Source organism: Apodemus sylvaticus, chromosome 10, assembly GCF_947179515.1.
Source record: "Apodemus sylvaticus chromosome 10, mApoSyl1.1, whole genome shotgun sequence".
Classification (NCBI taxonomy): domain Eukaryota; kingdom Metazoa; phylum Chordata; class Mammalia; order Rodentia; family Muridae; genus Apodemus; species Apodemus sylvaticus.
The window spans coordinates 99,439,080-99,466,188 of NC_067481.1; the positions used below are offsets into that span (position 1 = coordinate 99,439,080).

General features: G+C 45.9%; 1 protein-coding gene across 2 annotated transcripts; it reads left to right on the top strand.

The window, feature by feature from the left end:
* The first annotated feature begins 1,844 nt into the window (after positions 1–1,844).
* Positions 1,845–25,469, top strand: Dnaja3 (DnaJ heat shock protein family (Hsp40) member A3). 2 transcript variants are annotated; one of them, XM_052195604.1, is made up of 12 exons: positions 1,845–2,088; positions 5,051–5,184; positions 6,988–7,071; positions 10,473–10,673; positions 12,253–12,405; positions 13,554–13,701; positions 14,141–14,205; positions 16,969–17,097; positions 18,446–18,561; positions 19,670–19,767; positions 23,614–23,730; positions 24,341–25,469. In XM_052195604.1, exons 1-11 carry the CDS (start codon positions 1,878–1,880, stop codon positions 23,715–23,717), a joined length of 1,443 nt encoding a protein of 480 aa, XP_052051564.1. In that variant the 5' UTR covers positions 1,845–1,877; the 3' UTR covers positions 23,718–23,730; positions 24,341–25,469. The 2 variants fall into 2 exon arrangements, with proteins under 2 accessions (XP_052051564.1, XP_052051565.1); XM_052195605.1 differs by lacking the exon at positions 23,614–23,730 and having other exon boundaries at positions 1,846–2,088.
* The last annotated feature ends 1,640 nt before the right edge of the window (positions 25,470–27,109 follow it).

Consider the following 27,109-nt stretch of genomic DNA (forward strand, 5'->3'; position numbering starts at 1 on the left):
AGGGGAAGAAGTGAGAAACGCTAGGATGGACTTTGAAATTTGTAGCAGGTGCTTGTGGTACTGAAGGCTGAAGGCTTGGTGCCTTATGCTAATTGTCACCGCAGATAGCCACATGTCCTTTCAGCAGGCGATAAGGAAAAGTATTCCTTTTGATATAGGGAACCAGCTTCACAAGTGTTTTCAGAGACAGGGTTTCTTATTTATTTATTTATTTATTTATTTATTTATTTATTTATTTATTTATTTATTACTGTAGCTGTCTTCAGACACAACAGGAGAGGGGGGCATCATCAGATCCCATTACGGATGGTTGTGAGCCACCATGTGGTTGCTGGGAATTTAACTCAGGACCTCTGGAAGAGCAGTCAGTGATCTTAACCTCTAAGCCATCTCCCTAGCTCAGAGACAGGGTTTCTCTGTGTAGCTCTGGCTGTCCTGGAAATCGCTCTGTAGACCAGACTGGCCTCGACCTCAGGATCTGCCTGTCTCTTTCCTCCTACGTGTTGGGATTAAAGGTGTGCGAAACCATGGCCTGACTTGCTGGTTTTTATCTAACCACTAGAAATCTTCCTGTACTCCAGATTGAATCTATTTCTATTTCTGGATATTTGGACTGCCTTTTGGAGTCTGGTGAATTGTAGTCTCCTTTGGACCTAATTCTGAGATGGGGTCTCATGCGGCCCAGACTATCTTGAATTTGCTATATAGCTGAAAATGATCTTTAACTCCTTATCGTCCTACCTCAATCTAGTCTGGCAGTTTCTGGTGTTTTCATCACTTGGAATACTACATCTGTACTTGATACACTTTTCATGGACGTCCAATTATGGACATTATGACTCAGAAAGTTTAACAGCCCATTCCCCACCTCCCCACCTACTGCCAAGTCTTATGCGATTGAGAACAGATCTAGTACACTGGTATTGCTTGTAACCATGCACCTTTGATAGCACTTACTGTTGTTACTTAATAAGAAGTCTAAAACAAAACAAAACAAAACAAAAAGCAACTTAAAAGGCCGGGGGTGGTGGTAGTGGTGGTGGTGGCCTTGGCAGCAGCGGTGCATGCCTTTAATCCCAGCACTTTGGGAGACAGAGGCAGGCGGATCTGAGTTTGAGGCCAGCCTGGTGTAGAGTGAGTTCCAGTATAGCCAGGACTACACAAAGAAACCCTGTCTCAAAACACCAAAAAAAAAAAAAAAAAAAAAAAAAAAAAAAAAAAAAATTAAAATAAAAAAAGGCTGTCCTTGTGAGACGAGTTCGCTCCTCTGGAGCGAGTTTGCTCTAAATTATATTCTAGAACATGGCTAACAAACAACAAGTGCACAATAGATAACAGGCATTCACAATGTTCCTTGAATTCTCGCTACAGGTTTGGAGAAGGCTAACGTGCTTAAGACGGACTTGAGTGTTTCAAGTTCTGCTGCGAGGGAATCAGACACGGAAAAACTGCAGCCAGCAACTGGGGTGGAGGCTTTCTGAGAGAACATGTAATAAGATGTAATTTTCAGGGTCAAGAGAGGGCATCCGCACGCAGCATACCGGAATCTCATACTTACACCGCGTTGTCTGCTGGGGTTTGTAGTCCCTGCCAGGGCAAGGCTCGCTAGAGTACGGTTGCTACACTCAACCACAACATTTACAAGTAAAGTGCAGCATTCGTTCGTACATCACAAAATTCCAATACAGGGATAAGTTACAAACTGACATCCTCATAGCCTGGCGCTTGTACACGTTGGCGTAGGTTCTACCGTTCGGAGACGGAGGCGCGTGCGCAATGCTTACGCTCTGCGTGCTGCCGCTGCCGCGCCTCCGGAAGACGCGGCCGGCGAGGCGGGCTAGGGACGGTCTGCGCAGGCGCAGTGTCCCCGGGCCAAAATGGCTGCGCGGTGCTCCCCACGCTGGTTGAGGGTGGCGGTGGGGACCCCCCGGCTGCCGGCTGCAGCGGGGAGAGGGGTCCAGCAGCCCCAGGGGGGCATAGTGGCAGCATCCCTGTGTCGCAAGCTGTGCGTCTCTGCCTTCGGGCTTTCCATGGGCGCTCACGGCCCCCGGGCGCTGCTGACATTGAGACCCGGTGTCCGCCTCACAGGTGAGGGAGGCTCCCAGCTCCGGAGTAGCGGCCCCTGGGACTAGAAAGGGCCCTTCGTCTCCATCTGATGGCCAGGGTAGCGGGATAGAGATGTCTTCCGGCCCGAGAGAGGAATTTCTGGGGACATAGGCAAGCAGGAGGCAGAGGGGCCAAGGTGCTGGCTACCCAGAAGCCGTCGAGGGGAAAGAGCTGCGTGGAGCCGGAGGTGTTGAAACGCTCCGAAAGCCATGAACCTTCACCTCTGCCAACAGTTCACCTCTCTGTCCAGGCTGCTGCTCCCTGGTTGTAGTCCTTCCCTTTCCCTTTTCTTCACGTTCTAGCTTGTAGTGAAAGATGTAACTGCCATTTAGTGAGTGCTAGGCACCCAGAAATCTAGGGAGATGCAGGTGCTTGTCCTCATTAAGGTTAGAAAGTTTGACGAATTGTCATTTCACAGCCTTCATCATCGATATCATGTGGTGTAATGGAAGGGCATTTATCAGTCTTTTAGAATCCTTAAGTCACTGTATGTAATAATGTAGTCTAACATTTATTAAACACTGTGTAGAAAGTATGATTTCACTCCTTGGAGACTATGTCCATGTGACAGGCATTGTTACCATTCCATTTTATGGAGAAACAGGTTTAGATGTTAAAAAACTTGGAAAAGTCGCAAAGTTAAATAGTGGTAGTCTTGGCATGCCACTTCCTTACAGCTGGAGGTGATACCAAATTGGTGTGCTTTAAGCGTTGAAGTGTTTTAGTCTCGATCTTTTCCTTCTCTTTAAAAAAATATAGTTTTTTAATTATTTTGAATTATGTATATGTGTGTCTGTGTGTGGGTATGTGCTTTTAAGTACAGGTGCCCAAAGGGGTCAGCAGCATCTGATCCCGCTGGAGTTAAGAGCTGGGCCTAGGATTTGAACTTGTGGCCTTTGCAAGAGCAGTGTGTGCTTTTAATTGCTGAGCCATCTTTCCAGCCGGCGTGCTATTTCCTGATGCTGTGCTATCACTTCATTTCCAGTGGAAGCAAGCAAGCACTGAACTTTATTTTGGGTAGTTCTAGGGTCACGTTTAGGGCTTCATGCATGCCTTAGAGCGTTTCTATGTACCCTTGAGTGAGAGAGACATGGAGGTATATGCACATGTATGTACACTGACAGTAAGTATTACTTCTGTAAGAAAACACTACTGAAGATCTGCAGTTGGCTTTCCTCAGGTCAGTGCATAGGCTAAAGTGGGCATATTTTATCTCAAGTGGACATGGTATCCTGTAGTGGCCTGTTCTGGTACCACATCTAAGGTCAGCAGTTTGGCCCCAAACTTTAGTCAGTGATCATTCCTCAAGTCTGATTTATGAAATCAGATGGCATAAAAATGTCCCAAGGAGGGGCTGGAGAGATGGCTCAGCTGTTCAGAACGGTGACGGCTTTTCCAGAGGACCCAGGTTCAATTTCAATCCCCAGCACCCAGCTGGTAGCTCTCAGCCGACTGTGGCTGACATCCCAGGGGATCTGACACCCCTTCAGAGATATACATTCAGTCAAAATACCAAAGCATATGAAATAAAAATAAATCATTAAAGAAGAAATCTCCCAACCAGAAAGAACTACAACAAGAAATGGCTACTGGATTAGGCATTCTTGGAACATGAAGACTAATCGTATTCTGGGTTCAAAAAAAGCAAGACTTTTACTGGACATACTTTGGAGAGAGAGAGAAAAAAAAGAACCCAGATGTTTCCTAATAGTTGCTAATCATTGTCGCCTTTAGAATAGAAAAAAGCATCCACCGTGTAATAGTTACCTGCGGTTATTCACACCATTTCCTTGAGCTCTCTGCTGATGTTATAGAAGCTGGTACAGCTAGCCATTAATAGACTCATCCTCCTGATAATGGAAGGAGTTCAGGAAGACAGCCAGGCAGGTATCAAGTAAAGAGGTCGAATATAGGATCACCAAGAATCCAGGAGACTGGAGAAACAGTAATAATCTCATAATACCCCCCCTTTAACTCATATTCTCATAATTCCTGCTCGTTCTTTTTTTCTTTTCTTTTTATTCCTTCTTTCTATATATGCTCAACTTCTCTGACTGATGTTTTGTTTTTGTTATTAGTTTGGAAGCAGGGTGTTACATGTTCCAGGCTGGTCTAGAACATCCTGTGTAGCAATGAATGGACCTGAACATTTAATCATCTGCTTCCTTCTCCCCATGTTAGGATTATGGACATGTGCACACCATGCACCGTTGTGCTGGGTTTGTTCTTGCAGGGAATCAGACTTAGGGCTTTGTGCATACCTGGTAAGCAGTGTACCTACTGAACTATGTAGGCAGTGTACCTACTGAACTATGTAAGCTGTGTACCTACTGAACTATGTAGGCAGTGTACCTACTGAACTATGTAGGCAGTGTACCTACTGAACTATGTAAGCTGTGTACCTACTGAACTATGTAGGCAGTGTACCTACTGAACCATGTAGGCAGTGTACCTACTGAACTATGTAGGCAGTGTACCTACTGAACTATGTAAGCTGTGTACCTACTGAACCATGTAGGCAGTGTACCGACTGAACTATGTAGGCAGTGTACCTACTGAACTATGTAGGCAGTGTACCTACTGAACTATGTAAGCTGTGTACCTACTGAACTATGTAGGCAGTGTACCGACTGAACCATGTAAGCTGTGTACCTACTGAACTATGTAAGCAGTGTACCGACTGAACCATGTAGGCAGTGTACCTACTGAACTATGTAAGCTGTGTACCTACTGAACTATGTAGGCAGTGTACCGACTGAACTATGCCCCTAAGCTTGGCCCACATTTGAAGAGCACTGAGTTTGGCTTCTAGTGTACTCAGTGGGAAGAGGTCCCGTAGCTGGGGAGTGTTTGCTCTTTCACAGGTATTTCGTAGTTGGTCACTTATTTATAATTCTTCTTGGATAAATTCCCAGACTAACTTACTTTCTTGTTTCATTTCCAGGAACAAAAAGTTTCCCTTTTGTTTGTACCACCTCCTTCCACACAAGTGCTTCTTTGGCCAAAGATGATTATTACCAGATACTGGGAGTACCCCGAAATGCCAGCCAGAAAGATATCAAGAAAGCCTATTATCAGGTCTGTATGGATCTCAGGTTTACTGACAAGACTGTAGAAAGATTGCTGATCACTGTGTGTGTGTGTGTGTGTGTTTTAGGTTTTAAAATCATGCGTCTGTATGTGGGGATATGCACATGTACATAAATGCATGTTCACAGAGGGCAGGGCTCTTGGATCCCTTGGGACTATAGTTACAGGCAGCTGTGAACCATCTGACATGGCTGAGAATTGAGTTCAGGTCTTTTGGAAAAGGGATACATGCCCTTAGCCCCTGAGCCGTCTCTTCAACCCAGACTGGTGTTGGTGTTGTCTGGTCCTTATTGCCTTGGTTATAGCCTGCTGACGCAGGTCACAGGCAGCTGATCCTATGGAATGATCTGGGAAAGATGGAGTTTGGGATGCCTTTGGTGTGCAAGGAATGTGATACCAGTTAATGTTGTTTTAAGAAAGAAGAGAAGGGGCAGGTAAGATGGCCCAGTGGGTAAAGGCATTTGACACCTTTAGTGACCTGCGTTCAATTCCTCCAAAACCATTTAAAATCAGGAGAGCCCTGATTCCACATGTACAGCATGCCGTACATACAGTTATGACATAAATAAATAAAAAGTATATAGGTAACTTTTTTTAAAGTGATTTTTTAAAATATTTATTTTATATAGGGGTACACTGTAGAGAGTGTCAGACCCCATTATAGATGTTTTTGAGTCATCATGTGGTTGCTAGGAATTGAACTCAGGACCTCTGGAAGAGCAGTCTGGCTTAACCACTGAGCCACCTCTCCAGCCCCTCATCGCTCTTTCTTAACTCATTTATTTTTTTTACAGTGTTAACTGTCATATGTTTGTTACATAAGTCCTCAAAAACTTGCCCAGCAGGCAGGCCAGGTGTGGTTGTGAATGCCTTTATCCCATGCTGGCAGATAGAGACAAGCAAAGCTCTGTGAGTTTAAGGCCAGCTTGTGTAAAAAACAAAACAAACAACAAAAAAACCCAAAACCACAAAAACAACCAGGCAATGGTAGCACCTGCCTTTAATCCCAGCAGTCAGGAGGCAAAGCCAGAGGGATTTCTATGTTTAAGGCCAGCCTGGTCTACAGAGCTCATTCCAGGACAGCCAGGGCTACACAAACCCTGACGTGTAAAACCAACCAACCAAAATTATACAGGTTACTACCTCTGTTACATAAGTTCGATGGACCAGGATGCTGTGTTATTCTTTGCTTTCACACAGGTGCCTGCATGCTAAAGGGCTAGTCAAGTATTTACTAATTACTTCTTAACATTTATTTATTTTTGGTTTGTGTGCATGAGTGTTTGTCTCATGTACATATGTGTACTGCATGCATGCCTTCAGAGATCAGAAGAGGACATTGAATCCCCAAGAACTGGAGTTTTAGAGTTGTGAGCTGCTATGTAGGAGCTGGGAACTGAATCCAGGTCCTCTGCAAGAGTAGTAAATCCTTAATTTTTTAAAAAAATTTTTTATTTATTACTTATAGAGTATTCTGCCTGCATGCGTATGTGCTCGCCAGGAGAGGGCATCGAATTCCATTACAGATGATTGTGAGTCACTTCTGGTTGCTGGAATTTGAACTCAGGACCTCTGGGAGAGCAGCTATTGCTCTTAACCACTGAGCCATTTCTCTAGCCCCTAAGACATCCATGAAGGAATGATTTATTTTCAAATTTTAAATCTTGCTTTAAGAATTTGTTGCTGTCTTAAGAGAGACAAATGTTATAAAGAGACATAATTGTGGCAAGTATTCTGGATCTCTTTTACTGACTGTTCATATCTATAGTAATTTACTTTTTTCCCCTTTAGCTTGCCAAGAAATATCATCCAGACACAAATAAGGATGATCCCAAAGCCAAGGAGAAGTTTTCCCAGCTGGCAGAAGCTTATGAGGTAATGTGACTTATGTGGGTGATTCACGGGCCATTCAGCTCTCTGTGCACACATCAGAGTTTCCACGGCACAGGACAGCTTGGCATATCCTACAGTCCAGCATGGTGGACTGCTGGTTCTGCTAACTTAGACTCTAATGAAGAAAAAAGGCTGGTGAGATGATTCAGTGGGTATCTGTCTGCTGCCAAGCCGGATGACAAGTGCAGTCCTCGGGACCTGCATGGTGAACAGACAGAAGCAGCTTCCATAAATCGTCCTATGACCCCTACTGAGTTCCATAACATTTGAACACTCACATGTATACAAAAGAAATGGGTGTAGTTTTTAAAAAAGAAAAGAGATCAAAGTGGTGGCATATTTAGCACTGGTGAGGCTGAGGGCAGGAAGGTTTTTGTAAGTTTAAGGCTAAGCAGGGCTATATTGTCTGCCTTAATACAAAACAAAACAAGAACAGGTTCATCTGATTAATAAAGATCCTCACAGGCTGGGCGGTGGTGGCGCATACCTTTAATCCCAGCACTTGGGAGGCAGAGGCAGGCGGATTTTTGAGTTAGAGGCCAGCCTGGTCTACAGAGTGAGTTCCAGGATAGCCAGGGTTACACAGAGAAATCCTGCCTCAAAAAAACCATAAATAAATAAATAAATAAATATCCTCAGGTAACTCATATTGATAGCTGATCTTGGGAAATCCCCGCTAGACTGATTAAATAAGTCCTTATTTGATTACTTAAGTTAGCAATTGTAAAAGTAGACCATAAAACACACAGGAAAAAACCCAATATATGTGAAAGAACCATTGACCAATTACAGAATTATTGGAGGATGACCATTTGTGTTAGCTAGGGTTTTGTTGTTGTTGTTGTAGTTTTTTTGTTTTTTGTTTTTATTATTTTATGTCTGTGAGTACACTGTGGCTCTCTTCAGACACACCAAAAGAGTATCTAATCCCTTTACAGATGGTTGTGAGCCACCATGTGATTGCTGGAATTTGAACTCAGGACCTCTGGAATAGCAGTCAGTGCACTTGAACACTGAGCCATCTCTCCAGTTCCTTAGTTAGGGTTTTACTGCTGTGAAGAGAGACCACTGCCACAGCAAGTCTTTTGATGGTGCTGGAAAGATAGCTGAGCCTTCTGCATCTGGATCAGCAGACTGCAGGACAAGACAGCAACACTGGGGCTGACTTCTGAACCCCAAAACTCACTCTCAGTGACACTCTTCCTCTAACACGCCCACACCTCCTAATAGTGTCAGTCGCCATGGGTCTGTGGGGCCATTTTCATTCAAGTTACCATAGCATTCCTCTTGGAATTGACTATCCCTAATGGGTTTTGCACGTGTCAGGGTTTATATGTCTAAGGGACTAGATAGCAACATGTAAAGAGTCACAGTTCAGTAAGTATGAAAGTTATATCACCTGTCAGCTATAGCTAACCTGTCCTAGAGCTTTCTAGAGAAGTAGAACTAATAGGATATAGGCAATCATAAGAGATTTATTAAATTGGTCAGCTGCCGAGGGACTGGAGAGATGACTCATTAGTTACAAGCATTCTAGAGGACCCAGGTTCAATTCCCAGAACCCACTTGGTAACTCAACATCTATAACTCCAGCTTCAAAGGGTCCAGTGCCCTTTTCTGGCTTCTGAGAGCACCAGGTACACAAGAGGTATACAGACATAAATGCAAACAAAATACCCATACACATAAAATTATTACTGTTTTTTGAAGACAGGATGTCTTTGTAACCTGGATGGCTGGAACTCATAGAGATTTGCCTGCCTCTGCCTCCTCACTGCTAGGATTAAAAATTACGAACCAAGCCAGGCGGTGGTGGCACACGCTTGTAATCCCAGCACTTGGGAGGCAGAGGCAGGCGGATTTCTGAGTTCGAGGCCTGCCTGGTCTACAAAGTGCGTTCCCGGACAGCCAGGGCTACACAAAGAAACCCTGTCTCAAAAAAACAAAACAACAGCAACAAAAAAATTATGAACCACCTAGCCAGGTTCATAAGAATTATTTGTAACAGAGACGTGCTGCTGAAGTGTCCACGGTGGCGCCCACAGGCTATAGCATCAGAGAACCTGATAGCTGCTCAGGCTAAGGCTAGACACCTCTAATGGGAGGCAGTGACAGTAGCCCAGTCAGGAGCTGCAGGCCTGCGGACCCCGAGAGTGCCTGGTGTGAGTGTACATTTGAAAACTGAAGAAAGGGGCTGGAGAGATGGCTCAGCAGTTAAGGACACTGGCTGCTCTTCCAGAGGACCTGAGTTCAATTCCCAGCAACCACATGGTGGCTTATGACCATCCGTAAGTCCAGTTCTAGGGGATCCAACATCTTCATACAGACTTACATGCAAGCAAAACACCAAATAAAATAAATATTTCTTTCCCACATTTTTTCTAGGACAGTCAGAACTACACAGAGAAATCCTTTATTGAAACACCCAAAAGAGTACTTACTATGCAAGCTGGGCGGTGGTGGTGCACGCCTTTAATCCCAGCATGTGGGAGGCAGAGGCAGGCAGATTTCTGAGTTTGAGGCCAGTCTGGTCTACAGAGTGAGTTCCAGGACAGCCAGGGCTACACCGAGAAACCCTGTCTTGAAAAACAAAACAAAACAACAACAACAAAAAGAGTATTCTGCTTTACCATTTTCTCTCCTCTCCTCCCCTCCCCTCTTTGAGACATGGTGGGTTTCTCTGTGTAGCCCTGGCTGTCATGGAACTCACTCAGTAGAACACATTGGCCTTGTACTTAGTACTGCCTGCCTCTGCCTCCCAAGTGCTAGGATTAAAGGCATGAGCCACCACTGCCCGGTACTTTACCAGTTTTCTAAGAATACCTCAAACCAATGCAGTTGACACAATTAACCATCCTACCATGAAAAGTGTGTTTAATAGCTAATTTTTATATTTTGTTTCTTTGAGACAAGTTTCTCTCTGTAACTCTACCTGTCCTAGAATTTGCTCTATAGACCAGGCTGGCCTCGAACTCCCAGGTCTGTCTGTTTCTACCTCCCAAATGCTGGGGCTAAAGGCATGCACCACTAACTGCCCAGCTATTTTACATTTAGAAATATTTCTGCTTTTATGGTGCTGAGAACTGAACCCAGGGCTGGCTATACACATGCTCTGTATTTATTTATGTATTTATGTATTTGTTTATCTGTACATCAATGCTCTGCCACTGAGTTCCAGTGGGATTTTGGTTTTTCGTTGAAATGGTGTCACCATGCAGCACAGGCTTTTTTCCAGCTCATCCTCTTCCTTAGCCTTCTCACTGGTGGGATTGATTACAGGCTTTGCACCACTGTGCCTGACTGTTGTAAATGTGACAGACTTGCTTGTCCCTGAGCTTAGAAGACACAGAACCGCCTGACCGCTGTGTTACTTTTCATCAAAGGTGCTGAGTGACGAGGTGAAAAGGAAACAGTATGACGCGTATGGCTCAGCGGGCTTTGACCCTGGGGCCAGCAGCTCTGGGCAGGGCTACTGGAGAGGAGGTCCCTCTGTTGACCCCGAGGAGCTGTTCAGGAAGATCTTTGGGGAGTTCTCATCTTCTCCTTTTGGTGATTTCCAGAATGTGTTTGATCAGCCCCAGGAAGTAAGTTTCTTATTCTTTTTTATTTTTGTAAATAAAAGGGTCTTACTTTCTAGCCTTGGCTGTCTTGGAACTCACTATGCAGACCAGGTTGACCTTGAACTCACAGAGATCTTTACTGCCTCTGCCTCCCAAGTGCCAGGATTAAAGACATGTGCCATCATACCCAATGTTCTTTATTTTAAAGGATCAACTTTTAGGTTTAAGTGCAACACAAGGGTCTTATTTAGTTTCTGTTTCTCAGAAAGGCAGTGGAATGATTTAAAGTCAGCCATTTGACAGAAAGTTAGGAGCACTTGAATAATCTTTAGGTAGTAATAAACCCGTACATTGTGATGTCATTATTATAGCTGCTTACTCAGGCAGCACTGGAGGATTGGAAACCATAGTGGACTGATCCATGTAGAGTAGGGGCTCTCAAACTGTGGATTGTGACTTCTATGGGGCTTGAACATGAGACATCCTGCGTACCAGCTGTTTACGTTATGATTCATAACTGTAGCAAAATTACAGCTATGATGTAGCAACAAAATAATTTTATGTTTGGGGGTCACCACAACCTGAGGATTCGTATTAAAGGGTCATAGCATTAGGAATGTTGAGAACCACTGATCTAAAGCATGCCCTGTTACTCTTTAAGAGCTCAGACTATCAGGAAGATACTGCTGACTCTCTTCCATTGTTTTGTCTCTTTTTTTTTGGATTTGGTTTTTTCGAGACAGGGTTTCTCTGTGTAGCCCTGGCTGTCCTGGAACTCACTCTGTAGACCAGGCTGGCCTCGAACTCAGAAATTCGCCTGCTTCTGCCTCCCAAGTGCTGGGATTAGAGGCGTGCACCACCACTGCCAGGCTCATTGTTTTGTCTTAATGAGACATGACAGAGTTGAGAAAGAAAGAGAAATGATTCATGATCTAAGTTACAGTTTTAGATCATTCAAGCTTATTTGTAGGTATTGTTCTAGTTTGCTGTCTTTTACTGTAAGACAACACCTGAGACAACCTCAGAAGTGGAGAGTGGGGCTGGAAAGATGTCTGAGCGGCCAAGGGGATGAGCTGTTCTTGCAGAGGACCCAAGTTCAGTTCCCTGCACCCTCATGATGGTGAACAGCTTTCTGTAACTCCAGTTCTAGGGGATCTGACTACTGCTTCTCTCCTCCTGGGAGACTAGGCACATGTGTGGTACAGGCAAAGATAAAATAAAAGAGGACACATCCCCAGTGACATAAAACCTCTCACCAGATTCCACCTCTTCAAGGTCCACTACCTTCCATTAGCACTGTTGGAAACCAAGTTTTGGGCCTTTGGGAGATATTCTAGATCTAGGCCAAAGCAAGTGCTACGTGCAGACGTTACTCATGTCTTCAGTTGAAGAGTAAGTTTCTACCTAAAACATTTTAGAGTCTGTATTTTACACCTACAGATCAACTATGTAAATATTACCCATGATTCCCTGGAAAAGTGTCCATGTACATGTTTGGTACTTCAGAAGTAACTTCAGCTACTGGCCAGTGCCCTCCTGACCTGAAACAGTATCGCTGTGGTCATTGTAAAGCTAAGTGACAGGCCATGCCTCACTCTTCCAGTACATCATGGAACTGACATTCAATCAAGCCGCCAAGGGCGTCAACAAAGAGTTCACTGTGAACATCATGGACACCTGTGAGCGCTGTGACGGCAAGGGGAACGAGCCAGGAACCAAAGTGCAGCACTGCCACTACTGTGGTGGCTCGGGCATGGTAAGGACGGGCTCCATCCTCCTGGCAGTGGTCCCCTCCATTGCTGTCCACCTGGCCTACTCCCAGGAGATCCTTTACTTAGTCCTGCAACTTGGGCTGGGTCCCATGTCTGCACCAGGCTGCTCTCCAACTAACTATGTGGGAAGGTGATCTTGAACATGTAATCCCCCTTCCTCTCTCTTCCAAATGCTGCTATTCCACCCTGGCTCTTCTAGGGAGTGGAGATTAGAGGAAGGACAGGGCCTCACTCTTTATTTCAGGCAGACCTTGAATTTATAACAACTCTGTAGCCTCAGGCTCTTGAATGCTGGAATTATAAGCATGTGTCATCATGCCTGGTTATAATTCTTAAGTCTTTTTTATTATTACTTTTATTTATTTATGTATGCACATGTGTGCTGTACGTGCCCATTTGTGGCATTCAAAGGACAATTTGTGGGAGTCTGTTCTCTTTCATCATATGAGACCCAGGAAATGAACTCAAGACATTACGCTTGGTGGCAAGTGCCTTTACCATCTTGCCATCCATTTTATATATCTATCTATTCACTGAGACAGGGTCTCAATGTATAGTCCTTGCTGTTCAGGAGTTTGCTATTTAGACTAGATTAGCTTCAAATTCAGAATTGTTCTGTACCAGTGCAGACATTCCATATTTAGAGTTTTTAAATGGTGAACATGTTCTTAGCATGCCCAAAGTTACGAATTCATATTTTGTTTTGTTTGAGATAGACTTTAATCTAGGCTTGTTTGGAACTCACTATATACCTTAGCCTGCATTTGAGCATGATTCAGTCTTCATTTGTCAGTGTCTTAGTGCTATCCAAACAAGTGTGAGTGAGCCATCATGCCCAGCCGTGACGTCAGTCCTTAGCACATACATGCACATGCGCTCTCTTTCTCTCTCTTTCTCGTGCACGTGCATGCATACACACACCACACACACACACACACACACACACACACACACCCGTCATGGGGATAGGGCATGGGCAGAGTCTTATGTAATCCAGGATAGCCTTGATTGAACTCCCGATCTGTCTCTACCTCTCATATTTTGGGATAATAGACATGTGCTATAAACTTTTAATGAAACAGTTTTTTGATAAACAATGTACCTGCATTCTTAGCATTTTTCTCCTCTTCAGGAAACTATCAATACAGGGCCTTTTGTGATGCGGTCCACATGTCGGAGGTGTGGGGGCCGGGGCTCCATCATCACAAATCCCTGTGTGGTCTGCAGAGGAGCAGGACAAGCCAAGCAGAAGAAGCGAGTGACAATCCCCGTGCCTGCAGGTGGGCTGCTGCCTGGCAGATGGGCCAGCACTGCGCGCCTTTGCACGATTGTACAGCTAGACATAAGGCCCCGATGCCCTGGCTGAAGGAAGAGCTAGACTCTTAGAGTTTTCCTTTGTACCAGTCATCTTTACAATGTGCCCACTCTGTTCTCGTCTTGGGATACTGCAGCTCCTGTCCCAATTTTCTGTCTTTCGTCTCTTCTGTCTTCACACAGTGGGGACCTACATGAACAGGAAACAAGTTATTACATGGTGACACCTGTTGATCCCAGTACTCAGGTGACTAGGGCAGGGCACAGGCCTGTGGCCAGCCTGAGGTCCACAGTGAGGCCCTCATCTCCAAAACAAAAGAAGAGACCTGGACAAGTGGGTTTTCCTGGGTAGGAATTGCTATGGGAGATCCCTACCATAACTGCTATCTGGAACTTTTGTTCTAGGAGTTGAAGATGGTCAGACTGTAAGGATGCCTGTGGGAAAACGAGAAATCTTTGTCACATTCAGGGTAGGTGCCTGCCTGTCCACTTACACTGGGTCTTGTCTTGGAGAGGGTGCAGCAAGGTATACATTTCATGGGCACAGCTGTTGCAGTTAAGGAAAGGCTACCTGGGCATGGGTTATTAATTGTTTTTATGCTATGTGCAGAGAATGAAGCTTTCTCACAACACTGCAAGTTAGAAACATAGCCAGGCAGTGGTACACGTGTCTTTAATCCTACTACTCCAGAGACAGAAGGTGGTTAGATCTCTGTGAGTCTGAGACCCTGATCTACATTGAGAGTTCATGACAGCCAAGGCTACACCAAGAAACTCTATTTTGCAGGGGGCTGGGGGGACAGAAAAAAAGAAACATAGAACACAAATCCCAGAACATCTGATGTGTTGTTGTTGTTGTTGTATAAATTGCTGATTAGAGCAAATCCTCTTTTAATGTTTTTAATTTTTTGATATTTTGAAACCTGTTTTTTCTGTGTAACTTTGGCTGGCATTGAACTCAGAGATCTACCTGCTTCTGCCTCCTGAGTGCTAGGATTAAAGGCATGTTCCACCATGCCCAGCCAGAGAGAGCAAAGCGGTATAGTTTTATTTGTTTGTTTATTTAGCAATGCCAGAAATTAAACCCATGTCACTTGGCTCCAAATGGTTTTCTCTGGTAATAGAAAGACTTGCTTAGGTGTGTATCTGAGAAAAATCCCATGTAAACTAGCATGTGTTGGGTCGAGGGGGGCATGTAACAGTTCTGTTGACAATAGCCAGACACTGGTGACAAACTTTGTGTTTGTCTCAAAGAATGGTCATTATCTGCTGTGTAACAGAATATGTCAATCTATCTGAAGCAAAGAACCACAGGTGAGCGTGAGAGCCTTCATCACTATCCTCGGGAAGGAAAGAAGATTGTTACAGGCCATAGAGTACAAGAGACTGTCTGCACAGACTTGTCAAGGGCTTGAAATTGATCATGTGTTGTTTGGCAATGTAGAAAGACACAGCAAAAGTAAAGGCATGCTTAAGGGCTGGTAAATGCCAAACTCAGGGTTGTAATGAACCGAGAAGCATAAAGGTTATACCTTCTCTTTCCCCGTTTTTGAGCCAAGATCTTCCTATGTTGCTCAGGTTGGCCTGGAACTCATAATTGTCCTGCCTTAGCCTCCAGAATATTTGTGTTACAGGTGGGTACCACCTGGTCCAGTGTGTTTGATTCTGTGAGCTTGGTTGTGGATGTCCTGTTTGCTCTGTTTACTTTGCCTTTCCTGTATGTGAGATATTTCCATATTGGAATCAAATACTAGGTATAGAAAGTGGCACATGCCTACGATCCTAGCACATGGGTCATGGAGGCAGGAGGATCCTGAGTTCAGAGCCAGCCTGGGCTATACAATAAAACCCTGTCTTTAAAAGCAGGACTGAATGCCAGCCAGGGCTACTCAGAGAAACCCTGTCTCGAAAAACAAAAACAACAACAAACAAACAACCCAAGACTGAAAACAAAAACAAGAAGTAGGACTCAGGATGTAGTGAAGCTCCTTGGTGGCCGGCTGGCCACAGGGGTGATGCATCTGAACCCAGTGTGTGGGAGGTAGAGGCCTGGGGGCCAGAAGGGCAACAGCATCCTCAGCACCACAGAGAATTCGAAGCTAGCTCCAGTAATAGTAGAAAAACTGGTGTGCGCCTGTGCCGGCACACACACAGCTGATGCTGCAGTTTACATGAGTCTGAATCTAGAGTCTGCCTGGACAACATAGTGAGATCGTCTCTGAAGCCGAAGATAGCACAGGAAATAAAAATAGTGTGAGGGTAGATCTTCTAGCTTGAGAATTCAAAGATGAAGGGATGTGCTGAACTGTAGCGTAGTGGTGTGCCTGATAAGTGCAAAGCCCTGTCTGCCTCCAGTACTGCAAAGTATATGAAACCTAAAATCACACAAAGGCAGAACCTGGAAGGAAGTTTATAAGGAATTGGTAGAGGATTCAGCTGCTTTCTCCATCTGATAATAGAGGAAAGAGAAAAGCCAGAGGCAGAGGATAGCTTTGAGATATGAAAAACAGTATTGGTAAGCCAAATAAATCTGTGTCCTAACTGTTTGTCCTGAAGGCAGCCTGTATCAAGTGAGCGTCTGAAAGCCGTGTGTACACGTGTGTCTGTGCTATAGAGGACGAGCTGTGTGTGTACACGTGTGTCTGTGCTGTAGAGGACGAGCTGTGTGGCTCCTCTCCTCCCTCTTCCCTTGTTTTCTGAGATAGTTCCTTGCTGACCCTGGAGCTCACTGATTCCTCTAAGGTTTCTGGGCAGTGAGCTGAGACTCATACACACACACACACACACACACACACACACACACTTCCCAGCAGTGTACTACCATGCCCAGTTTTTACATGAGTGTTGTGGGTCCTCGTCTTGTGTGGCAGGCATTCCCACATCTCCTGTAGACCACTTGTATCTTGGTAGATGAAGGTCTATGTTTAATCATCCTTCTAATTAGGTAAAATTTGGGGAAAACATTTAAAAGGCAAGTTGCATTCTTTCTTTCTTTTGTAATTGAAAGTAATGATGGAGGCCAAGGAAGTCCAGACGTTGCTCTGCTGTGCAGTGTGCGTGGAGGCTGTGTCCCTTCAGAGCCTTGGGGTGCTGTCTCCAATTGATGGGAGGTGTAGGTCTCTCTGTGCAAAGTGTGTCACGTCCCCAGCTCAGGTCCGACAAGACACACGGCTGATGTCTAGCCCCAGGCAGCACTTCCACTGTGCTCACACCTGTCTTCTCTCCGGCGTTAGGTACAGAAAAGCCCTGTGTTCCGGAGGGACGGTGCAGACATCCACTCCGACCTCTTTATTTCAATAGCTCAAGCTATTCTTGGGGGCACAGCCAAAGCCCAGGGCCTGTATGAGACAATCAATGTGACGGTAAGAGGGCGTGAGGACAGCTGTCTGCTGCTAAGGCAGCTTGCTGATCCTGTTTCTTCCCTCCCTCCCCCCTCCTTCCCTCTCTCCCTCCCTTCCTTCCTTTATATTTTTATTTATTTATTTATTTATATTTTTGAGACTGATGGTGCCGGGCGGTGGTGGCGGCACATGCCTTTAATCCCAGCACTGGGGAAGCAGAGGCAGGCGGATTTCTGAGTTCGAGGCCAGCCTGGTCTCACAGGCTATAAGTTTCAGGACAGCCAGGGCTACACAGAGAAACCCTGTCTCGAAAAACCAAAAAAAAAAAAAAAAAAAAGAGAGAGAGAGAGAGAGAGAGAGAGAGAGAGAGAGAGAGAGAGAGACTGATGGTTATTATGCACCTTCAGTTGAACTTTTATAGTCCAGATGCCTCAGCCTTCCCTGTGTTAGGATTGCATGCGTGTGCCACTGTGCCCAGTTAATTTTTTTTAATGGGAAATATCTGAGGTGGTCAAAACCTGAGTGTCCAGCCTGCCAGGATCTCTGAGAGTGGAAGAGGCATAGGAGCCTGTGACACTAGGAGCTTCAGGCTGTCCCTTGAGGAGTAATTACAACGCCATGCCTTCTGCTCACGGGTCTGTGCCTCCTCTCCCTCTGGTCAGTGTCCCAGGGACTAGCAGCATAAACAGTGCTCTGTAGCAGGTGCTCTTTGTCCCCGTTCCCACCAAGGATGTCAGGAGTGCAGGCGCTCTGGGGCCCGTGTCTTACTCTCTTGGGCGTTTGTGTTTGTGTTTTTTTTTGGGGGGGGGGATATTGTAGTTTTCAATACATGTTTTTTTCTGTGTAGACCCAGCTGGCCTGGAACTCAGATTGGTCTGCTTCTGCCTCCCAAGTGCTCGGATTACAGGCGTGCGCCATCACGCCCGGCTGACCATCTCTAGTTTTAATTGCAGCTATAGTGGACAGCTTCCTGTATCCACTCTTACACCACTGTATTTGTCTCAGGGCCTTCTCCAGCCTCTGGGTATAGAAACTTTGGGCATGCCTTAGGCCGTGGCAGTGGTCCCCTGTACCTGGGAGACCACCTGGAATCTCTGCTTCTCCAGGGTCCCTGCTGTCCAGCCCTTGAGAGTGAGCAAGCTTAGCCTCACACCTGCTCTCAGGGTTGTGCTCCCAAGTCCTTTGCTTCACTTGTCACATGTGTTTCCAGGGCTCAGTTCTCAGCCGGCCTACAACTGTGTGGTTTGTTCTGCACACCTGATGGAAGTCCTTTTTTGAAGATACCACTCAGGATTATCTTCGTATAGTGAGATGTTTTATTTTTGGATAGTGGGGACCAGGAAACATCAGCAAATTTCTTTCTCAACAGATCCCTGCTGGCATTCAGACAGACCAGAAGATTCGCTTGACTGGGAAAGGCATCCCCCGGATTAATAGCTATGGCTATGGTGATCACTACATTCACATCAAGATCAGAGTTCCAAAGTAAGTATTCACTAAGACTATGACCAGAACTGCTCCAGCAAGCAGGTGTCCTTTTGAGCCTTCTAGCTGCCAGCCCCAGCACCCCAGGAGTTCAACTGCACTTTGAGCTCTTGGCTTGAGCAAGTTTTTTCTTCTTTGGAATCAGTTTTATCTGACCTGATTCCCATCTGAGCATTGGATATAGTAAGTTGGCCTCATTAAGTTGTGGAAGTATAAAATGAATGACAGAGAAGATGCTGAACTCCTGGTGTGTTCTGGGCAGAACGCTGTGGTGCCCAGCATGTGCTGTGCCCTGCTCCTCTCAGAAAGCCAGTTTCAGCTCTTGTCCCTTTTATGAGATTAGTTTCTCATCTGTTGCCTTACAAACACACATAACATGTGGACCCCAACCCTGTAAGTGTCTGACCTAGCAGTGATGACAGTTTAAACAACTCAGGGTTTCAGAGAGAAGCTGAAAGGACCAGTACTAGCACAAGACACCCCAAGACCAGGTTCTTAGCACAAAGGACATTTATTTGTCCCAGAGAGACAAAGGGCAGGGATTAAGAGACAAAGGCAGGAGATGGAGGACTTGAGAGAGGGGGAAGGGAACAAGGGGGAGGGGCATGCAGAGAGGCAGACAGCCATAGGCAAAGAGTAGTCTATAAAGGTAAAAGGGGAACACCCCACCCTCCCACCCCCTTTTCCCCCCACCCCCTCCCTCCCACCCCCCAACCCTCCACCCCAGTGCTAGGATGAGGTGTTTAGTTTTGATTGAGCATGTTTATTAGGGAGCCAGAAGGGGAGTTTTGATTGCTGGACTCCAATACTTTGATAGTTGGACCTTGGTGGTCAGCGTCAGGAGGAGGAAGTGGCCAAATAAGGGACTAGGCCTTGATGGCTAGCTTTAGGAATATGATCTTACAGTTTTGCAAGGAAGAGGGAATGGGGAAGGGGGGCCTACCAGAGCCACATTTGCCATGCTTAGGCTGGCTAGAGCCCCTCCTGAAACTTTGACTTGGCCCTCAGTTCCTCATCACAGGCTCTGGCTCTGTGTGTGCCTCTGCATGAACCACACATGTATGTGCATTATGTGTTCTCAAGAGCACTGACTGTTGTTGGTCCACAGGAGACTAAGCAGCAGGCAGCAGAACCTGATCCTGAGCTATGCAGAGGATGAGACTGACGTGGAGGGGACGGTGAATGGGGTCACTCACACAAGCACTGGTAAGGGGCCTGGGACTCGCATGGCCGTTTGAGGGACCTCTGAGTCTCTGGAGGTTGACAGACATTTCAGAACTTGAGTTTTCATAGGCCACCCAAAAGTCATTGGAAGAGGGAACTCGGGTATACAGTCATATCCCATGGGTGTTTCTCCCTTTCACTGCATGCATGTTCTTAAGAACGCACAGGACCACCTGCTGACCAGCAGCTCTGTGGCTCAGAGCTGGTTCCTGAGTTCTAGCCTTGGTTCTGCCACTTGCCCTGTGACTTCAGGCAATTCCCTGAAGAAGTCTTTGTAACAGTTTAAGGGGGAGATAAATTGAACAGATCTTAGCCTTCCTGACTATAGACACTTAACTAGGATTCCAAAGTAAACAATGGTAACAATAGTATATAAATACTAGCTCCCACTTCAGTGAGTAGATTTGTTACCTTGGCTCAGATGTCATACTCTGTGAACTCAGACCCAAGTGGTTGATGTCTGGACTGCAGCTTTCCTGTGCCCCGGAGGCTGTGTCTCAGGTGAGCTTCTGTAGTTTGGGACAGGTCAGGACAGGACAGGACAGGTCAGGACAGGTCAGGACAGGACAGGACATGACAGGACATGCTGTGCCCAGCTGCACATGTTTCTACTTCATTGCATCATTTTGTTTTTGTGGGAACCTGAATGGAGTTCTCAGAGCTATGGTGGCCTTAAATTAGTGTGTGGTGATTTATAGCCAGTATTCAGAGCTAGGGTTATCTTTTCTAGCAGAGTAGAGGAAGGATTGAGTTCTCAGAAGGAAGAGACAGTAGTGGAAGTGGAAATCCCAGCAGCCTTTCCTGGAAGTTCTGTTGAGCTCCTGTTAAGAACAAAAGCTTGACCAAACACCAAATGACATTTATTTTAGTGTTTAGATGAATAATACATCTACTTTTCTCTTTGTTTTCACTCATGTTCATTTGTCTGAGATGGTCTTGGTGGCCTGGGACTTGAGATCCTACAGCTTAGGTTTCTGAGAACTGGGATTAAGACTTGTACCTATACCAGTTCTTTTGTTCTCTTTTAAACTAAATAGGAAGTGGGACAAGTTATTCCATAGAACTTTCATTGTATGCCTATAAGTTCACAGTAAGTCTCCAAAGTCTCAAAATACACAAAATTTGCTCTGTAGACAACTGTTTTCCTCTCTTGCCAGGGAGCTCATGTTCTGCAGGGCTGCTGAGCTCAGGCAAGGACAGGAATACTTCATCCTTATTAGATGTGTTTTCTTCCTATTAACCTCTATTGTCATTGTTTTCAAAATTGTATCTCTTTGGGAATTTGACTCTTAAGATTTGATTTTTTAAAAACAATTCAGTTGATAAAGTGCTAGCCTAGAATCCCTGAGGTCTCAAAAATAAAACAAAAGCCAACGGGCTTTGGATAATCTTGTAAAGATGGGTTGGGGAGAGGGTCACGAGGCTCTCCCCTTCTCTCCCTTCAGCCCCTCCTGCTAGCTGTATGTAATTATACTCCATAGCATGTTTTCTCTGGAAGGTTAGCTAACAGGGACTCCATGACGCAGTCTCCATTAGGTCATCATCCGTGTGTAAAACTTTTCTGCAATAATAATGTTTGGGCATCACCAGTATTTCTGTAAGTAACCCCTTACCATGGCTGCAAGACACCCCAAAACCACATTGGTTCCCCCAGACTAGGCAGAGTCAGAACTGCTTTCCTCTGTGTTGGTTCCCTGTCTGGGATTAGCAGACACCATTTTCTTCCATCTCCCTGGGTAAGTTCATAGATGGAGCACAGCTTACTCTGAGAGGCATGGTCCCAGACCAAGGTATGCCTTGGAAAAGGAATAGTGTTCTAAGCAAAATGTTGAGTGAGATTGGTGCTATCAGGAGCTGCTGAGGCAGCACAGAGACAGATTGCTGCTCTCACAGAAGACTTGGCTTTGGTTTCTAACACCTTGGAGGCACAGAACCATTTCTAACTCAAGTTCCAGGGAGGTCAGTGACTTCTCATGGTCTTCTCCATGAGCACCAGGCAAGCACATGGTGCACATGTACATGCAGGAAAAAGAGTTACATACATTTAAAAAATAAAAACAGTCTTTTAAGAAAAAAGAAAAATGTAGCCAGGCGGTAATGGTGCACACTTTAATCCGAGCGCTAAGGAGACAGAAGGAGGTGGATGTGTGAGTTCGAGGCTGCACTGGTCTACAGAGCTAGTTCCCAGATAGCCAAGGCTACACACACACACACACACACACACACACACACACACACACACACACACACAGCAACCAAAAAACTTTTTTTTCAAAAATAAATAAAAAGAATGAAAAATGCTTTAAAACAATCTGGGTGGCGGGCAAAGCTGGGGACACCCACGCTCTGGCTTCACTCAGAGCCGAGAACCAGGCCCTGCACAGCACTCTGCCTTCAAGTCCAGAGGCTTCAATTGCTCAATTCTGAGCATTTCCTTTTGTAATATTTAAAGGTTTAAGTAATATAAAAGACTCTTAAGACAACACATATATAAACCATGGGTTCCCTACCTCCTCCCCCCTCCCCCCCAGTCTTTTTTTTTTTCCCCCCGAGTCTTCTAAGATAAAATACATTTCATCTCTTTGGTAAATGACGACAAACATACCCTGTTGACACTGTAAGCCACTGGTGCCAACCCGCCACCCCCAGAGACAGGGTCTCTCTGTATAGCCCTGGCTGTTCTGGAACTCACTCTGTAGACTAGGCTGGCTTCGAACTCAGAAATCTGCCTGCCTCTGCCTCCCAAGTGCTGGGATTAAAGGCGTGCGCCACCACCGACTGGTGGCACTTCTAATCTATGCCAGGTACCACTTGATCTCGCCAAATTACATAGAGGGTCTATGTATTTTGTTTGTTTTGTTTTTGTTTTTCAAGACAGGGTCTCTCTGTATAGCCCTGGCTGTCCTGGAACTCATTGTGTGGACCAGACTGGCCTTGAACTCAGAAATCCGTCTGCCTCTGCCTCCCAAGTGCTGGGATCAAAGGCGTGTGCCACCACCGCCCAGCTGTTTTTTTGGTTTTTTGAGACAGAGTTTTCTATAGCCCAGGCCTGCCTAGAACTCACTATTTAGTAGAAGTCTTGAAGTCTTGATTCTCCTGCTTCTCTCTCAAGACACCCATGTACAGTACATGTCACTGGCGTTGTGAGAAGAGAGTAGATGAGGTGCACAGCAGAGGGTCCTGGGTGAGAACAGTTCACTCTGAGTTGTCTTAGACATATTCATGTCTATAACATAGGCAGTGTCTATAACCTACACAGTATCTATAACCTACACAGTGTCTATAACATAGGCAGTGTGGAAATGTGGCAGTGCAGTGAGAAACTGGAGTTTTTCTTGAGGTTCGTTGTTTACATTGTAGTCAGTAGTCTGGTGGTTAAGAGTCAGGCTGGGGCTGACTCTAGTGGGCTCTGGGACTCTAGGTGGACCTGCCAGCATTGCTTCTGTGTACATGGAGCTGAAACGTGAACTCAGAGTACACTACGATGAGCTACAGCACAGGCTTTGTGGCTTGGCCGCAAGGCCTCTGGCATTTAGGTGGCCATTGTTGTCATTGTTCAGATTATAGACAGTCCCTTTCCTCCCTTTTTTCTTGTTTGCCTTGGGTTTGTGAATCCAAGAAGAGTTGTGATGTCCTGAGACTCTGAGTGTCCCATTTGCTTCAGTCTAATACCTTCGGTACTCCTTGCCAGCCTGAGAGTGGCCCTTATGTTACTGGAGTGGCCCTTGGCGCCTCCTTGAGTGTCAGCCTTTGGGCAGCTAGGTGGGCTGGCATTTGCTGCATGGAGGTGTGCGCTTGACCTCAGTTCTTTCTGTTGTTTGTGCCCAGGTGGCAGAACCATGGATAGCTCCGCAGGAAGCAAGGATAGGCGAGAGGCTGGGGAGGACAATGAGGGATTCCTTTCCAAACTTAAGAAAATATTTACTTCCTGATACCCCTGCTGAGGTAGGAAAACCTGTGAGATTTCTTCCATGTTAACCTCTGAACTAATCTCTCTTCTGTCACTTTAACCAATGTCAGATCCCACCCTACCCTACCCCACCCCAAGAGATGGGAGAGATGCCAACCGAAGACTAGTAAATGTGGTATCCTGTCAGTCCTTGAGACAGAGTGCCCTGGAGTGCACAGGGTGGGGCAGCCTGCAGTGGCCAGCCTCTTCATTTGAATTCAATTTAAATTCCTTCCTAGAGAGATTAGATTTGGGGCTGCCTCACAACCCTCATTGTCATTTCCCAAGGGCTCTGTCCCTCTGTGGTGGGACAAACTTGCCCAGAGTCCAGAGGGCAAATTGTGGCGGAGCCAAGCCTAGAACTCAGATCCCCTCCACCTCCCACCTGCTTTTCAGCACTGTTCTGCCCACATGGTGCTGTGCACATTTGGGCCACTGGGGAGTGATGCGTGTTTGCTGTGCCTGGAGACACACCATTGTTTTATGTTCACCCTAGGTCCTGGGGCTCTTGACCCTCAAAGCACAGTTGTCTCCAGGGATTAACAGCCTCTCCCACAGGGATGTGTTCTGAGATGTGAAATGTAACTGTTTGTCTCCTTGGCTCAGGAAAGCGGTCGACTGGAAACTAGATGGAGCAGCAGCCCCTCTCCGTGGCCAGGGCATCGGACACGGGAGGATCCCACGCTGAGCCCCTGCTTCCAGATCCCTCTGAACCGCCTAGCAACAGCAAGACATGTGATGACACTTCTCTGCATAAAGGTCGTGGTGCCCTAGGCCATGGTGTGTGGCCTCAGGCTGGATACCGAGACAGGCGGAAGTAGCCTGTCCACTGGTAGGTAACTTGCTTCTTCTGGGTCAGGCAGGGAAGCACCTGGACTCCTCTTGCAGCACTAAAACTCACCTGGAATCGCATGTAGCATAGAGCTGAAAGAATTAAAGACCCGTGCTTACAGCTTAAAACGAAGCTTTAAGCTGCAGTGTCGTGAAGTGATTGATTTCCCTTTCAACAAACCTCATGACGTTCTGGAATATGTCCGTCCTGCCAGAGGTCTTCTTAGGACCAGGGCAGCACATCCCAACAGCGCCATCTTCCTGTACAGTGAGGGTCTGTCACTCCCCTTGGAGCTTTTTTCTTTTTCTTTTGGAAGGCACCAGGCAGCTGGACAGTGGGGTCCCCGGCCCTGGGAGGCACACTTGAGGGACACTTAGCAACAGCAAGTGCCACCTCACCTTCGATGGCAGTTGCCTGGCAGTGGACTTAGAGTGCTCTAGTCTGGTGTGTGTGGGTGTTCCCTGTCCTGTTGGACCAAAGTTACCATGGTCATGTGGGACAGCCTTCGGCCTCTGGACCCAGAGCTATGCCAGCCAGGGCCTGGTTCTCCATCTCCACTGCTGACATTTGATTTCCAGTGTATTTAAATTACTCAGTGGTAAGGTTCCTTGTCTTTTCCTGTGTAAATGTTAAATGACAGTATCATCAGTGAAGGCCTCCACAGTGCAAAGAGCCACCTCATTTCCAGCCTTTGCTGGTGGCGTGTTGCAGTTTCTATATGTTAAAGGTCCTCTGGAGCTAGTGTAAGACAGGCTAATGAAGAACACCTTCTCTGTAGTTTCTTTCTTTTCATTTATAATTTACAAAAGTAAAGCATTTATTAGTGTCTGATTTAAGAATGTAAAGTGATTCTGTATCAATGTAAATAAGATGATCTACTACAAAAGATATTTAAAACCAAAATTGTGGTCATTTCTTTTTTTATTATTTTTTTTTAATCAGGGTTTCTCTGTGTAGCCCTGGCTGTCCTGGAACTTACTCTGTAGACCAGGCTGGCCTACAAACTCAGAAATCCTCCAGCCTCTGCCTCCCAAGTGCTGGGATCAAAGGCGTGCGCCACCACTGCCCTGCGTGGTCATTTCTTCTTTGAGAGTTCAAGTTAGCTTCTGTAGGCCGCCCAGCAGGGGGCAACAGGAGAGTGGGCTGGCGGCATCTGCCAGTGCAGACCCCTACAGTGTTCCTGTGTGATCTTGAACCAGCTGGTTGGCCAGCCCTGCTGAGATGTGTATATGTGCTCCCTGTGCATGTGCTCATGTGCCCTCTGTTGACTGTTCTGTTAAGCCTCTTTCTTCAGTCTTTGTTTTGCTATGTAGCCTAGGCTGGAACTCCTGATACCTCTGCCTTCACCACCCCCAAGTATTAGGAACACAGATGTAAGCCACTACGTCTCTAAAAATATTGTAAGTTTTTGTAACGGTAGTAGCTGGAAATGACCCCCGACCTCGGCGTGGCAGGCAGGAGTGCTGCCACCCAGCTGTGCTCCCTCAGCCACACTTTCCTTTATCACATTTAGAATACACTATGTATGGATGTTTGTGTACACACGTCTGTGTGCCATTTCCATGTAGTGCCCAGAGAGACCAGAGGTATTGTCTGGAACTGAACTTACAAAGGTTTGTTAGCTCCCATGTGGGTGCTAGCAGCCAAGCTAGGCCCGCTGCAAGAGCAGCAGAGTGTTTGTAATGCTGAGCCATCTCACCAGTCCCCATATTAGCAATTCTGAGCTGGGAGGTGGTGATGTACACCAGTAATCTCAACACTTGGGAGGCAGAGACAGGCAGATCTCTGTAACTTCAAGGCCTAATGTAGAGGCAGTTCCTAGACAGCCAGGGCTACACAGAGAAACCCGCATGCTGGTGAGAAGCCATGGCGGTCGGGGTCTACTCTGGACCTTGACCATGGCAGACGGTTTCCAGCTTTAGGTTATGCTGGCATTAAGACAACCTGTTGTGTCTTCCTGACAGTGGGTTCAGAAGGCCTCACTTGTTACTGTATTTTTCCTCTGCTCTTCTGGGACAGCTCCTGCCAGCCCACAGATCTCAGCATCATTATTGCTTCCTGTCAGTGATCGGTCTGCTCCCTTCATTTCTAAGTTTTTCTTTTCTTTTCTCTTCTTTTTTCTTTTGTGTGTGTGTGTGTGCTGGGGATGAAGCCTAAGGTCTTATACATTCATACTCTACATCTTAATTTCATACACAGCCCTAAACCCTGTTACCAGGCACCTTCCTTCTGTCTGTTCTTTGCACCTTGAGGACTCATCTATCTATCTATCTATCTATCTATCTATCTATCTATCTATCTATCTATCTCTATCATCTATCTATCTCTATCATCTATCTATCATCTATCTCTATCATCTATCTATCATCTATCATCTATCTATCTATCTCTATCATCTATCTATCTATCTCTATCATCTATCTATCTATCTATCTATCTATCTATCTATCTATCTATCTATCTATCTATCTATCTAGTGGCTTTCCTACTAAATAACTTCCTCAGCTAGGCAGTAGAAGAGTATTCCTTTAGTCCCAGCACTG

Excerpts from the sequence above, each read along its gene's own strand:
- Dnaja3 (XM_052195604.1), top strand. The coding sequence starts at position 1,878 with ATGGCTGCGCGGTGCTCCCCACGCTGGTTGAGGGTGGCGGTGGGGACC. Across the intron at positions 5,185-6,987 it reads TCAAGAAAGCCTATTATCAG|CTTGCCAAGAAATATCATCC; the intron begins GTCTGTATGGAT and ends TTTCCCCTTTAG. Across the intron at positions 7,072-10,472 it reads AGCTGGCAGAAGCTTATGAG|GTGCTGAGTGACGAGGTGAA; the intron begins GTAATGTGACTT and ends TTTTCATCAAAG.